Source organism: Notolabrus celidotus, chromosome 1 (genome assembly GCF_009762535.1).
Source record: "Notolabrus celidotus isolate fNotCel1 chromosome 1, fNotCel1.pri, whole genome shotgun sequence".
In the NCBI taxonomy this organism is placed as follows: Eukaryota; Metazoa; Chordata; class Actinopteri; order Labriformes; family Labridae; genus Notolabrus; species Notolabrus celidotus.
In genome coordinates, this window is record NC_048272.1 from 3,236,892 (window position 1) to 3,252,908 (window position 16,017).

General features: G+C 39.4%; 1 protein-coding gene and 1 long non-coding RNA gene across 2 annotated transcripts in view; one reads left to right on the top strand and one right to left on the bottom strand.

Annotated features, from left to right (window-relative positions):
* LOC117823219 overlaps positions 1–16,017 on the top strand; it is a 22,752-nt gene continuing 6,735 nt past the window's right edge. Inside the window, exons 1-3 of the long non-coding RNA XR_004633341.1 lie at positions 1–264; positions 13,566–13,660; positions 14,208–14,346. This is a non-coding gene — a long non-coding RNA (uncharacterized LOC117823219). The remainder of the gene's footprint in view (positions 265–13,565; positions 13,661–14,207; positions 14,347–16,017) is intronic.
* il19l (interleukin 19 like) lies at positions 13,424–14,944 on the bottom strand. Its single transcript, XM_034698312.1, has 5 exons — positions 14,777–14,944; positions 14,493–14,555; positions 14,173–14,325; positions 14,015–14,077; positions 13,424–13,634 (listed from the first exon to the last, which is right to left on the bottom strand). Exons 1-5 carry the CDS (start codon positions 14,930–14,932, stop codon positions 13,539–13,541), a joined length of 531 nt encoding a protein of 176 aa, XP_034554203.1. The 5' UTR covers positions 14,933–14,944; the 3' UTR covers positions 13,424–13,538.

Here is a 16,017-nt window from a genome sequence, read left to right on the forward strand (position 1 = left end):
CCTGACTTTAGGAGCTTCCACAGCAATGTGTGAAAACTCATTTTCCACGCTGAAAAGCGTCTTCTCGGAGCATCGGCGCAGTATGCTGCACAGACGCAAGGCCCAGCTGATTCAGCTTGCTTTTGAAAAGGACCTCACTCACAAGTTTAAGTCCGAGTGGAAGGACACATTGATGAGGAGGTTCAGCTCGGAGAAACGCCGCCTCCCGCTGTACTGACAGGAGGGACTGGAGAGAGGACAGCGCCGCCTCCTCTCAAAGTACCGGTAGGTTCAAAGTCTCTGTGCGTGTGTATGTGCGTGTGTGTGTGTGTGTGTGTGTGTGTGTGTGTGTGTGTGTGTGTGTGTGTGTGTGTGTGTGTGTGTGTGTGTGTGTCTAGTGGCAATGCATATCCCTCTGTTGACTGCTTTAAAATGCAATGTTTGAGAGATGCTTCTGGTGTTACATCTAATATGTTGTATAGTCAAGTGTTTTATGGATATTCATAACATTGCTTCTATGTACTGTATTGCTTTAAATGATGAGGACTGATGTCGTAGGCTATACCTGCATGGTCATATTGCTGTTGGTTATGTTTAACCTGATGATTACGTGCTGCGCGAATAGAGTATAGGATTATTAAAAATATACGTTCTGTAGGCTAATAATAATTGTGCCCTCCCATGCATTTCATATGCCCCCCTTAAGACTGAGGTCTGGCGACGGGTCTGTACCCTGGCAGAATGTATGGTTTCTTAGGTAGTTTCTGTTGTCTTTATGATATGAAAAAAGTAAACACAATTGTTTGATAAAAATTTTGCTTCACCCAACCACTAACCATTAGTGAAAAAAAAGTTTTTCTCTTATCATTCATATTCTCTGAACAATGGCCAAAAAAATCCCAAATTCTGCCAGGGTATGTAAACTTATGAGCACAACTGTATATCTGATGAGAAACTGACCCGTACATGTGTAAGAGAAGCAACAATTCAACACAACAACCAGAACACAATTCAAATGGCCTTATATAACCTTTGAAATGATCAACTGTATATATATAATGATTATTTTCTAATACTGTTCATTCCTATCTTTTGTTAAAAAAATAAATAAAATAAATTTAAATTGCTTTCAGTTGCTAAATCAACAAAGTGAGTGAGGTGAGTCTGAGTTGCTTAATGACAAAACTGCTCACAAAGTTCGTATTGATTCAGGAAGACTTCTGCATATTTTTGAGCCCACAAGAAAAACCACCAATCCTAAAAAAAGATGCCACTTACAGTAAGGCTTCGGTGTGCAGGCAGCATGGAAGAGAGACAACAGAACCAGGACAATCAGGAGAAGAGACGCTTGAGGAGCCATAGCAGCCAAAATGATCTGAAGGCAGAGAAGAGTAGAGTGCTGGCCCCCGGGAGTGAAGATGCTGCTGGTTCAGTGGATGTGAGAGACTCAATGACCCCTGAGAGGAGAGATGTTCTTGGTTGGATCTGAATGAAGAGTTGGATAAAAGAAAGTACACATGTGGTGTCCTTATTTATACAGCCAAATTAGAACACATACCTGAGGGAGGAGACTGGAAGAGAGATGGTTAAACATCGTGGGCTGCCCCTTCAGTGAAATAGTCATTGTTAGAGGTTATCCTCTCTCACTCTTGAGGGAAAATTTGATTTTATTTTCTATCTTAACGTTTTTATTAGTTTATATTGTGCATATGTTTATATCAACCAATGATAGCAACAACAAAACAACATGCTTTTGAATAGTCTTTCTTCTATTAATGTGTTGGGAGAAGCGAACTCCCTCTGTTGGCGGGGCGGAGCCGTGTCTGCGGCCAGCGCTGTTGGATCTGTGCCGAGAAGGAACTTCAGGATGCTGTTTATGGCGTGAGTCACTCTAACAGGGAGGGGAGGAAAGGACCGAGCTGTTTACATATGGAGATAATATTGTGTCTTTAATATGCAATCAAAAATAATGGATTTGAGAACAAAAAACAATTTTGCAAACAAAATTATGATTTGAAAAATATGAAATAATGCTATGAATAAAGGAAATATATTTGTGATTAAAAATGTATCTTTATAAATCCACTCTTTTTTTGTTACAAACAAAATTATTATTCTCACGAACCACAGATTTGTTTGCGTTTCCAGTTTTTGCGTTTGCGTTTCCAGTTTTTGCGTTTGCGTTTCCAGTTTTTGCATTTGCGTTTCTACATAACTGTCATGGGCGGGACCTCCCCTGAGAGATGCAAGAAGCCTCCTGATTGGTCAGTCTCACTCAGAGAGACGGTGTGACAACTTCCGCCCCAACAAGCTGTTGCCGCGAAGGGAGACATATCAACATCGAGAAACAGGTACGTTTTGCGTAACATACCTGTCTATTTTCTGTCTTATTGGTGCTATTAAGGTTACACTTGTCGTTCGTTCTTCCAGTGTTTTTTTCCCCTAACCGTTTTAGACGGCGGTATCAGACATTAACACCTAACACGCTGTGTGCTCGTCATAAGTGACTGACTTTATTACCGCCCGGCTTTAGTGACAGTTATCCCAATTTCATAGTTATCGGCCTGTTTATAAATAAATAAACGAACTTTTTCATTAGATATACTATCAGAACAAATCAGGAGGCGTGTGTGTGGATTGTTGAGGGGTCATTCCTCCTTTAAGTTAAGTAAAAAGAAACTAAAAGCATAAAAGGGGCCATATTTTCACTGATCTTCAACCCTTAGGGTTTGATCCTGTTTTATTTATCACTGTCGCTGGTACCAGAAAGCAGCATCAGGAAGCAGTTTACTGAGGTAACTGTTATTATGAGCCGGGCGGTAATAAAGTCAGTCACTTATGACGAGCACACAGCGTGTTAGGTGTTAATGTCTGATACCGCCGTCTAAAACGGTTAGGGGAAAAAAACACTGGAAGAACGAACGACAAGTGTAACCTTAATAGCACCAATAAGACAGAAAATAGACAGATATGTTACGCAAAACGTACCTGTTTCTCGATCCAGCTGTGTTGTATTTACTTACAGACAGGCGCTGTGTTCTGCTTCAGACACAAGATTCGCCACACATTTACAAACATATTAACAGAAGTTCTTGGGTCTCATCTCACATCTACTGCAGCAACAATGGTCGGATCAGTGAGCAGTGCATCACAGCTACCCACGAAAGTCATTAAATATGTAAAAATAAAGTATTTTCAAACTTAAACAGAGTTGGATTCGTTCCCACGAGAGCAATATGTGATTATGTCAAGAGACCGCTACATAAGCTCGTGAGCCACGAAGCTCACTTTGATTCAGTGATTCTGACAGGTATCCATCAACTACGTCATCATCCAGGTCACAGCCAGGGAACATGTTAGTCTGTGTTCACCTGAAACAACTGGTTTCCTTGAGTTCATATCAGGAAATACTGGACCATGTTTAGCGAAAGTTTCCTCCAAACTACGGCCTCATTAACCTCTGAACTGCAGCACACTACTACACCTCACTCTGTGACAGGTAAATACTTTATAACGGTGACCATCTAACCCACAGAACTCGGTTAAAGTACACCTTTAGACGGTTTACGTGGAGCCGTGGGAACACAGTGCAGGAGGAGTTTTCAAGTCGTGTCTCAGTTAGAGTTTACTACAGGAAGAATAACTCCGGTGAAGGAATCATAGGATCACAGACATCTACAAAAATATATGCAAAGACGAACAAAAACACAGACTCGATCTTACGCGAACAAAATTCACGAGGCCAAAAGTCTCATTCCACAAACACAACCACTATGCCACGAACTCTACTGAGATAATATAGTTCTGTCACTGAAATATTATACACGCTCACGTGGGGTAACATTTTGGTCTGTGCTCGTCTAAAACAACAGATTACTCTGTGTCTGTGTGAGGAAATACCTCAATATATTTAGTAAGGTGTTTGTAGGTAGAGATGCTTTATTAGCTGCTGCCTTACAGCACACTTCAGACCTACACATATTCACAAAGGCAAAAAGTGACGAACATCAGGTAAAGTGTTACCTGGCGTGGAGTTCAATAATGTTTTAAACAGTGATTATAAAATACATTGCGGAGCAACACTGTCCTTTGTCTTTTCTTAGCTGTATTTTTGTAGATGGCTGTGATCTTTTGATTCCTTCACCCGAGTTATTCTTCCTGTAGTAGACTCTAACTGAGACACGACTTGAAAACTCCTCCTGCACTGTGTTCCCACGGCTCCACGTAAACCGTCTAAAGGTGTACTTTAACCGAGTTCTGTGGGTTAGATGGTCACCGTTATAAAGTATTTACCTGTCACAGAGTGAGGTGTAGTAGTGTGCTGCAGTTCAGAGGTTAATAAGGCCGTAGTTTGGAGGAAACTTTCGCTAAACATGGTCCAGTATTTCCTGATATGAACTCAAGGAAACCAGTTGTTTCAGGTGAACACAGACTAACATGTTCCCTGGCTGTGACCTGGATGATGAAGTAGTTGATGGATACCTGTCAGAATCACTGAATCAAAGTGAGCTTCGTGGCTCACGAGCTTAGGTAGCGGTCTCTTGACTTAATCACATTTTGCTCTCGTGGGAACGAATCCAACTCCGTTTAAGTTTGAAAATACTTTATTTTTTACATATTTAATGACTTTCGTGGGTAGCTGTGATGCACTGCTCACTGATCCGACCATTGTTGCTGCAGTAGATGTGAGATGAGACCCGAGAACTTCTGTTAATATGTTTGTAAATGTGTGGCGAATCTTGTGTCTGAAGCAGAACACAGCGCCTGTCTGTAAGTAAATACAACACAGCTGGATCACGGAAACCAGTTAGCGTAGAAACGGTAGAAACCAGTAGGGCGATAACAGCGGCAACAACTTGTTGGGGCGGAAGTTGTCACTCCGTCTCTCTGAGTGAGACTGACCAATCAGGAGGCTTCTTGCATCTCTCAGGGGAGGTCCCGCCCATGACAGTTATGTAGAAACGCAAATGCAAAAACTGGAAACGCAAACGCAAAAACTGGAAACGCAAACGCAAAAACTGGAAACGCAAACAAATCTGTGGTTAGTGAGAATAATAATTTTGTTTGTAACAAAAAAAGAGTGGATTTATAAAGATACATTTTTAATCACAAATATATTTCCTTTATTCATAGCATTATTTCATATTTTTCAAATCATAATTTTGTTTGCAAAATTGTTTTTTGTTCTCAAATCCATTATTTTTGATTGCATATTAAAGACACAATATTCTCTCCATATTTACATAAGGCCGCGCACGTTCTTCACTAGAAGCTCATATGCTTTATTGTGAAAGTTGCACGTTATTTGAAGACTTACTTGGAAAAGAGTTCTCCACGCTCTGGTCTGTCTGGAAATGTCTTGGATCTTAGTTAGACATGGACCGGCAGAACCGGTTGATGTACACAGGACTGCAGGTGGCAGTGGTGAAGGCCGACAAGGAGACCAGGACGGACAGGAGGAGAGACGGAGGAGTCATTAGCTGGTGTAATCTGCAGAGTAAAGTTACAGGTCTTTTGGAGTAAACGTGCTGCTCGTTCAGTGGATGAAGAGTCTCTCTGAATTCAAGATGAATCCTTGGTTGGAGCTTGTTGAAAAGCTGAGTAGAGATCAGTGCACATATTTGAGCTCATGTAGTGTCCTTATTTATAGCCAAATTAAATAGGCTGGTAGAGATAGAAATCATCATTTCTTACTCCTAAGGAAAACAATTGGAGGGGATTTTTTTGTTCCAATGTCATGCATTGGTCATGGGTTCCACCCATGACACAGGCTGGGCGAGTTGAAACAGTTTTAAAACGGCACCTCCTGTATGTGAAAGGGCACCAACAAACAAAGCTGTAATAAATGAAGGTCTGACTGGTTGCATTTTGAAAACCCTTTTTCATTTTTTTGTTCTTGACATTCTGAAATCATAAGCTAGATGCCGACAGGGCTGTCAAAAATAAGGGCTGTTGACCTGAGCAGTATAGGTAGCATTGAAATGTTGAGCATCGATCACTCAACATGCATTTTGCTGAGTATTTATGATGTAAAACTAAATTTTGGAAAAGGAAAACAAAATTATTCTATTTAAACTTTCTGCATGAAGCTCACATTCAAATTAGATTTAATAATAACTTTATTTATAGGGCACTTTAAAAAAAACAGGTTACAATGTGCTTTACATGGGCAGCAAAATAAAACAAGCAGGCAATACAATCACACGGCAAGATCAAGATATATCAATCAATCAATCAATCAAGCTTTATTTATATAGCACCTTTCATACAAATAAAATGCAACCCAAAGTGCTTTACAGCGATTGAAAACAAGAAAGAAGCAGAAATGAAACAATGGCAAGACATATTAGGGGAAGATAATAATAACGATAATAATAAAACTAATAAAAATACAAATTAAAAATAAGAACAACATAAAATAAAATAAAATAGAGACCAATGCACACCTGTGTAATTAAAATAAGTTAAAGCATCAAAATTAAGAAATAAAAATAGTTAAGATAAATAGATTTAAAAGGTAAGGATAAGAGTTGAAAAATAAAACTAAGGCTGAAAAATATCAATAAAACTGAGTAGATAAATAAAATTAAATAAATGAATGAATAAATACATAAAAATAGAATAAGATAACAGTTAAAATTACTAAAATAATAAAGCAACATTTAAATCAATATTATAGTAAAAGGTAGGTAATAAAATTGTTAAACCCTACATAAAAGCCAGACTGAATAAATACGTTTTTAGTTTACGTTTAAAAGTCTCAATATCTCCATCAGCTCCTCTCAGATCCTCCGGCAGGCTGTTCCATAGTTTGGGAGCGTAGTGGCTGAAAGCAGCGTCACCAAATGTTTTAGTTCTGCTCTTAGGAACAGCTAAAAGAGAGGAGCCTGAGGATCTGAGAGACCTACCTGGTTTATATACTAAAAGCATCTCTGAGATGTAGTCTGGTGCAAGGCCATGCAGTGCCTTAAAAACTAGTAAAATAATTTTAAAACCAATACGAAAAGCAACAGGCAGCCAATGTAAAGATTTTAAAATAGGCGTAATGTGTGCTCTCCTTCTGGTCCTCGTTAAAACTCTAGCTGCTGCATTTTGTATTAACTGCAGTTTGTTAATTGTGTTCTTTGGAAGACCAGAAAGGAGAGCATTGCAGTAGTCCAGCCTGCTGGTTATAAAAGCGTGCATTAGTCTCTCTGTGTTGCTCAGAGAGAGAAACGGCCTCACTCTAGAAATGTTCTTTAAATGATAAAAGGCTGTTTTGGTGATAAAACGAACATGTGGTTTAAAATTAAAATCAGAATCAAATAAAACACCTAGGTTTCTTGCTTCTTGGCTTGGATTAAGTCCATGAACATTTAGTGTGGAGGCCAGTTTCTCTCTCTGAGCCTTTGAGCCGATGACAAGTATGTCCGTTTTTTCCTGGTTGAGCTGTAAAAAGTTATGTGACATCCAGGTTTTAATATCTAAAATGCAGTTAAAAAGTGAGTCAATCGGCCCAGTGTCATCAGGAGACACGGCCACATAGAGCTGAGTGTCATCAGCGTAGCTGTGGAAATCTATGCCATGTCTCCTGATGACACTGCCCAGGGGAAGCATGTACAAGTTAAAAAGTAACGGTCCTAAAATTGATCCTTGCGGTACCCCACAGGTAACCTCATGATGTTCGGAGTTTTGATTGTTGATTGTTACATAAAAATTTCTGTTTGAGAGGTAGGATGTGAACCATTTAAAAACACTACCGGACAGGCCAACACACTCACTTAATCTGTTTAAAAGAATTTGGTGGTCAACAGTATCGAAAGCAGCTCTGAGGTCAAGTAGCACCAGGACTGTAGGTTTGTTGTTGTCAAGGTTTTTTCTGATGTCATCTACTACTTTTAGTAAGGCGGTCTCTGTGCTGTGATGTGTTCTAAAACCTGACTGAAACATTTCAAATTTGGTATTTGAGTTTAAAAAGGTATTTAACTGGATGAAAAACAAGTTTCTCTAAAATCTTACTTAAAAATGGGAGATTTGAAATTGGTCTAAAATTACTAGGTGATAAAATGTCTAAGTTCCCTTTCTTTAAAAGAGGTTTCACTACAGCAGTTTTAAAATCATTTGGGAAGACACCCAGCTGTAGAGAATAATTTAGTATGGTGAGTATGTCTTCCGATACAGCATTAAAAACAGTTTTAAAAAGGGAGGTAGGAATGGGATCAAGGGAACATGTGGAGGGTTTCAGTTCTGTTACCACCCTCCTCAGTGTGTCAGCATCAACCAGGTCAAAACAGCCGTACTTGTCATCACAGGGTGCATTTGGTACAGGTAAAAGTGCAGTGTGCATGTTTTGTTGGCAGATACCAGACCTAATTTATAGGCTAAAATACATTTTAAAAGACACTTCCTTTAAAAAAACTCTGAAGAAAGGCAATTATTTTAATATACATGTTATAAACCTAAGTAAAAATGTATTAAAGTTCAAGTATTATCATGATCTGTGCTACTCTCTCTAGTAGGTGCTGTTGGTAGGAATCTTAATCGTTCTGTGTCATAGAGTTTGCATATGCATGGGCCAAAAAAATGATAGGGAGAAACCACATAAAGTGGTTTTGTACTCAGGGTTGGCACCGTAAGGGGTGTTTTCCCTTCAGTACTTTTTTTCAGTTGTTATGGAATGTCCACTTGTCTGGTCCAAACTCATTGATATCAGGCAACACTGGTATTTAAAACCAATTACATTAAGAATTGTCCCAAGTGATTATCAGTGCATAGTCTGAAGTAGAGTTTACTATTCTTACACCCCACCTAAAGGCGGCACTGTGGGGTGAAACAACAATCCAAAACATGAATCCGTATAAACACAAAACACCTTTCAACACTTAACAGAAAGGGATTTAATCAAACAATTCAATGTTCATATTCTGTCAAGCTACATTTTTAATGTTAACGTTAGAAATCTACAAAAATGTAACATTTTTAAAATTACTGTATAAAAAGAAGTTAAAGTAGATGTGATTATTGGAGGTAACCCTACAGGTTGGGGGTAACCCCTAATGTTTTCCACACCTGGCCACCCCTTAACAGTCAATGCCCCAGTTCGGCCACCCAGGTCAAAACTGTCTGGCTCCACCACTGGTTACGCCCCACCTAAAGGCAGCCCTGTGGGGCTAACAATAATCAAAAACATGAATCTATATTTAAACACAAAACACCTTTTAACACTTTAAGGCCCATGGAACCCAAATTAACAAAAACCTTCTACCTATGATATTTCAGACCATTTGTAAATACTAAAAACTATGTATAAATATTAGAACTCAACTTTGTTCCATTTTCAATTATGTTCAATTACGTTTTTTAACATGTTTTCACCTATGGATGAAATGTTCAAACCAAGTCAGAAACCTTGGTGTAGTCTTAGACTCAGACCTTAATTTCAGCAGCCACACCCAGAGGAAAATAAATTTAGAGAGGAGATCTCAAAAGTGTTTCATTTATGTCTCCTAGACAACAATGAGATCTGTTTGAAAGCAAAATGAGACTATAGCTTATGTCTCCTGTTTCTCATTCTTGCCTCCAGAAAAAAAGTTGCAAAAAGTCTCAGCTTAGTCTCCCTTTCAGTTCAAAAGGAGATCTGGTCCAAATCTGAAATGATTCTCAGGTATTTCTCAAGTGTTGTGACTCCTTTTGAGCTCAGGTGGAGAAATCAGGGAGCTCTCTCAATTATCTCAATCTAACCTCATCCATTTGTTTTTGTCAGACTCAGTTTTTGTGTCTCAAGTTGAGCTCAGATGGAGCAAAGAAAGAGCCTGAGCTCATCTTTTCATGAACATTTATAGTGCCCTGCAAAATTAACATTTCAATGTAATTGTCCACAAACTTACAATTCTCATTAAAACATTTGAACCACTTCAAGATCAGCTATTTAGATGTGAAATGATCTCTTCTTTGACTTCACAATATGGTCCTTCCTTTACAAGTCTGTTTGGAACAAAACAACTTCACAAAGATTTAGTGGATTTGAGAGAAATTGCAAAAGATAGAGATTTCATACAACAGGTATGACAGACCATTTATTTAAAATATGGGCCGCAAAAGGGCTGACCAGATTTATCCAGATTATTACAATTAAAGGAGTGGATTCTTTTGGGGTGCTGGTAGCCTAGCGGTCTAAGCGCCCCACATACAGAGGGTACAGTCCTCATTGCAGGGGTCACCGGTTCGATTCCCAGCCAGTTGACCATTTCCTGCATGTCTTCCCCCGCTCTCTACTCCCCACATTTCCTGTCTCTCTTCAGCTGTCCTGTCAAATAAAGGCAAAAAGGCCAAAAATATAATTAAGAAAATTAGCCATTAATGAGATCTCTCATTTAAGTCTCAAATCAGACTCATGTCATGGTCTCAACTATTTCTCCTAGTGAATTTTAGGAGAAACTAATGAGAACAATTTGAAACTTGAATGAGGCTGAAGTGAGAATCTCAATTTTGTCTCCAGAGACTTAGAAGAGAAAGCCTTGAGCAGGAACATTTTCCTCTGGGCATTAAGACAATTACAAAGTCCGCCTACTATCACCTTAAGAATATATCAAGGATTAAAGGACTTATGTCTCAGCAGGATGCAGAAAAACTCCTCCATGCATTTATCTTTAGCAGACTAGACTACTGTAACGGTGTCTTTACAGGACTCCCTAAAAAGTCCATCAGACGGCTGCGGCTCATACAGAATGCTGCTGCTCGAGTCCGAACAAGGACCAGAAAAGTAGACCACATCACTCCAGTTCTTAGATCCCTACACTGGCTTCCTGTCGGTCAGAGAATAGACTTTAAAATCCTGCTGATGGTTTATAAAGCACTGAATGGTTTAGGCCCAAAATACATTGCTGATCTGCTGCTTCTTTATGAACCAAGGGAGCCGGATACGGCCCTGGTGGTGAAGCTTTCAGCAGTGTGTCTGCCCCCTGGTGGCTGGCTACAGTATAGGTAAAAAAATCCATCTCCCCCATTCATTTGAATGAATCAGCCTGAAAATCACAGGACTTATCTGTTGTGGGGAAAGAAGTCAGTATTATGAATTTGGAAGATGTGTGAGCCTCCTTTCCTATGGAACAGACTGGGAACAGTATCTGACATTAATATTCCAAGCTGTCAGGATGTACTTTACCTGCTATAATGGAGCTGGATTTAAAGCTGCTGTGAGGTACTTTTGTTTTGTATCGTATCTGGCGCCCCCTTGTGGACAAAGTGAAGCCTCTTATCTCTTGTCCTAAACATTCAAAAGTAGTGTTTTCAATAAAAACCTCATCCTGTTGTCTTTTAACAGTCAACTTTATCAGGCAATGTGATTATTTTCCATGAAAACAGTCAAATAAAGGCTGTTTCTGAAGCGAGATGTCCATCATCTGGTCTGAAACCTACCCCCCAGGGCGGTTTCAGGCATTAAAAATGACAACAGAGAAGATATCAGTGTTGCTGCTGAATGTCTTGTTTGCTATTGAAGGTCATAAAGAGACGAGAGCTGAGCTCCTGCACTTCAGCCTCCGCTGCTCCAGGCGTCCCATGGCCCTGATGCCCCGGAGACTACAAAGTGATAGAATTAATAAATGATATATAAATCCTGATTCTGAAGTATTTTGTAACTCAGCACTCAGAGACCATTTGAAATGAATACATTTTTAGATTCTGGAGTTTTTATGTCTTTAGATTTGGAGTCCCACAGCTCAAACATGCAGGCTGTGAACTCTCTCTTGACCTTTCAATCAAAGAGTCAGCGGACACTCCCACACAGTCCTGAGAAATACTCTGACCTGTAAAATAAGCTGTTTTTGAACAGAGATTTTTGATAGTTATGGATGTTTATTTTCAGCCAGATATTGGTTGAAGCTTGATTAGACAATTCATTTTAATATTCTAGTGCATTTACGTTTCAGCTGGGATCTCATCCTGCCTTGCTGACATTTCTAAATGGATAAGGGAATGTCACCCACAGCTCAACCTGTCCAAGACTGAGCTTATTATCATTCCAGCCAGTCCCACTGTCGACACACAGATCAATATCCAGTTTGGATCTCAAAACCTCATGCCCACTAAGTCTGCCCGAAATCTGGGTGTCATGATCGATGACCAGCTAACCTTTAGGGTTCATGTTGCCTCGATTGCTCGGTCCTGCTGTTTTGCCCTCTATAACATCAAGAGGATCAGACCCTTCCTGACAGAACACGTAACGCAGCTTCTGGTTCAGGCTCTTGTAATGTCACGCATTGACTACTGCAACTCTCTACTGGCAGGCCTCCCTGCATGCACAGTTAAACCTCTGCAAATGATCCAGAACGCAGCAGCACGTCTGGTCTTCAACCAGCCTAAGACAGCTCATGTCACTCCCCTGCTCATTTCGCTACACTGGCTTCCAGTTGCAGCTCGCATCAGATACAAAACTCTAATCATGACTTACAAAGCAGCAACCAAAACCGCTCCAGTTTACCTGGAAACCCTCATTCAGGTCTACTGCCCTTCTCGCCCGCTACGCTCAGCCTCTGAAAAGCGCCTAGTGCTTCCAGCACACAAGGCCTCAAAATCACTAGCTGGACTCTTCTCTTCTGTTGCCCCTAAATGGTGGAATGAATTGTCCAACTCCTCTCGACTTTCAAAAGACAGCTAAAGACCCAGCTCTTTAGGAAGCACTATGCACGTAGCTAGACTGTTCTCCACTGTTGTCCCCAGTGGCAGATCATGTCTTCCAGCTACAGTTGACTCACACTGTCCTGCTCTACTCTGGGAATCTGTGTTCAGGTCTGGAGTGACCCAGCACTTGGTACTTTGGTCATTATTGTGGTGATGTTAATTGTTGATGAGGATAATGGAAGGTCTTAAATGGTTTGGTTGCTTCATTGTAGATGTTCCTTATTTAAATTCCTTACTTCATTTTGTGCATTGCCTTTACACTGCTTGGCAGTACCTGCATCCAAATTGACCTGAATCACTTTGTTACTCGTACTGATCTTGTTTCCTCTTGTCTAGATCTTTGCTTGTGTTGTTCTTGTTCTTGTATGCATGTCGCTTTGGATAAAAGCGTCTGCTAAATGTTTTGGGAAACTCTGATATGAATCAAAGACAATGATCAAATATTTTCCCAAGACAGCACAAACATTTATTGAGACATTAGATGTCACAACTTTTTAAAAAGAAAACACTGAAAGTTAGTAGGTAAATGTCTTTTTAAATTATTTATTCATATCAAAATAAAAACAAAATTAAAACAGTCAATTTGATCTCTTTAGTCTGAATAACATTTTTGCAGTAGAAGCACACAGACATGTCCTAAAAGTCAACCATTTATGATAAATATTATTATTAATGTATTGTGTCATATGAAATATAAATAAAGTATAAAAATACATACAGTCCACTGGTAAGAGGATAACATGTTTAAGTTATTTCAAGTTTTTAAAAAAATGGAAATGTACAGAGGAACAGAGGTGAAGTTCACACATTTCTAAACTTCACTCTGCAACAAGTATTTTCAGGTCAAGGGTTACATTTACAACAGTGACCTTTGTAAAGCCATCGTGTCATCGTATTCTTCATTCTGATCTTGTGTTGCTTTTCAGAGCCTCCAGCCACTCCAGCACCGTGTCCAGTTCTCCCACGGCCTTTTGTGCTGCCTGGTTTATCTCCAGCTGCTCAAAGAAGAGAAGAAAGAGCAGTGAGAAACAACAAGCAACACTGTACACAAACAACTCATTCTGTAAAGCATTCAGTGTTTTCTTTATCAGTTTTTCTTGTATGCCCACCTCTCAGGATACTCAGTCAAAAAAGTGGCATTTAGATAATTGTATAAGATAAGGTAAAAAAAATAAGGTGGAATACATTATGAAATTCAGATCTTTTTTTAAAGATATCTGTGCAGGAAACCAAAATTACTTAAGATAAAAAGAATCAAAATATAATATTGAGCTTTAAACCACATATAGTGAATACTGAGAAAAAATGTGAACACATGATATAAAGAGATACAAAGAGAAGGCAGTGTTTATGAGGAGTTCTAAACTCAACATACCTTATCAAACTCAGCATGCAGGGAGTCGATTGTCCTCTGTGTCTCTTCTGCGCAGTGGCAATGCTAAACACATAAGAAAATATCATTATTTGTACATGTTATTGATGTTTTCAATCAAATCAGATTCAGTTATGACATGTATTCAGCAGCTAACTTACACATTTATGTATGTCTCTCCTGATGCTGACAAAAGCGTTGGCCAAAGCACTGGAGGAGCGCTGCTGTTGTGGCTGAGAGGAGGCGTAGTTGCTGAACACTCTTTCAACATAGAAACGCAGCACAAGACGCAGGAAACAGCATGTCTGCCCCTCCTGATACAGAAAAAAATAAAGGTCAGACTACTGCAGCACTCAAACACACATTTGATCAAGTTATGGTTTTGGCTTAGGGCTGAGAAATATTCAATATTTGAATCTGAAAACAAGGACAGAAATAAAGTATCCAGATCTACATGCTGAAAAGCATTATCAAGACTCACCTGAACACCCTTAATTAGTTTTTTATCCAGAAGTTTCACTCCAATCTCAGTGTCTGCAGCGATCTGTGATGCAAAATCAGACAGAAAAAAAAGTCTCTATTAAGTTTTCATCCAACTTACAATTCTCATAATGTTTCCTCCAAACATTTTCTAATAGTTTATCTTTAAAGTGTGTTTTTTTGTGTCAGCATGTGTAGTTCTGGTTGAGGCAGCTACATTTTGAGCTTGATTTGTGTGATTAATTTAGAGTTCAGTTCTTAAGTTTACACCACAGTTAAACTCACCGCATTGGATCGTATGGCAGAGTAGTACTTGCGCAGCTCGTGTGTGTGAGCACTGACAGAGCAGCTGTTCAGATGCAGTGTCCCACTTTCAACGAGTCCACTCAAACAGTTGAGGAGGACGAAAAGGCAGAGCGAGAAGCCGAACACCATCTTCATCACTGTGGTTGTCTGGTGAGAGAGCTAACAGACACATTTTGACGGTCAAGGAAATGTCTTTACAAGTACAGATATAAATAATTGAAGCTGATATATATATATTTTATCAATTATTAAGTCTAAAAGAAATACAAAAATATGCAAAATATTGGGTTGCTCAGGTCCCATCACCTGTCTGAAGACTCACCTGTGTGTTTGTAAATCTGATGAGGAGTCCTTGGAGAGATGTGCCTTTGAGTGTCCATGGTGCCTCCTCTTATAGTGGATCGATGGGGATTTTACCAGGCATGGCTCACTACATACAGACACATACACACACATGCACATTACATGCACACAGATTGGTTTACAGGAGAAGGAAGTTGTATTTGAACCACAGGAACTTCCAGTGGATGCTTCAATACCTGATTGGAAGAAAGGAAAAGGAATGATAGAGGACTTCCTCTTTTGTGACGACTGATTTGGTCATTGAAGAGAAACGCCTTCGCTGTCACTAATGTAAGCTATAATTATTTAATGAGCTGTTCATGAGAGCGGTGTCGTCATTACTCTGAAGCATTGAATTATTCTTCCTTGTTGAGATGTAGTAATTGGACTAATGAGCCTGGAATGTGTTGAGCTTTAGTTTTTTGTTAAAGATGGGTTTTCACGCTTGTTTTTTTTTTTGCTTGTTTATAGACCTGTAACCTAAATAATCTCAGTCTGCTCCTAAATATTGTATAAATGTTCATTCACAGTATACAGTAGGCCTATACACTGCAATTCTTCCGTCACACACTTTTGCCTCCAGGAGTTTTCTCTCGCCTGCAGGCATTCTACTGCTGTCAGTCAACTTCTTTTTGGAAACACCAACAGAACCTGCTCGAGCTGCTCTAGTGATTTTTGATGACTGCTGAAAATCCGCAGGGGAAAGAATAATGAACAAGGAAGTCAAATCAAACTAGAATAACTTGTTCAATTGGAAAAAAGGAAAAAAAAACAGTTAATTACAGAAGTGTCAACAGGGAAGTGCAAAATTCTACATTTCCTGTTTCGAAGACCTGTCTGTAAACTGCTTAAAATAGCTGTGAGTGTTTACCAGCCAA

Excerpts from the sequence above, each read along its gene's own strand:
- il19l (XM_034698312.1), bottom strand. The coding sequence starts at position 14,932 with ATGAAGATGGTGTTCGGCTTCTCGCTCTGCCTTTTCGTCCTCCTCAAC. Across the intron at positions 14,556-14,776 it reads CTGCCATACGATCCAATGCG|ATCGCTGCAGACACTGAGAT; the intron begins GTGAGTTTAACT and ends TTTGCATCACAG. Across the intron at positions 14,078-14,172 it reads GGAGAGACATACATAAATGT|CATTGCCACTGCGCAGAAGA; the intron begins GTAAGTTAGCTG and ends TTATGTGTTTAG.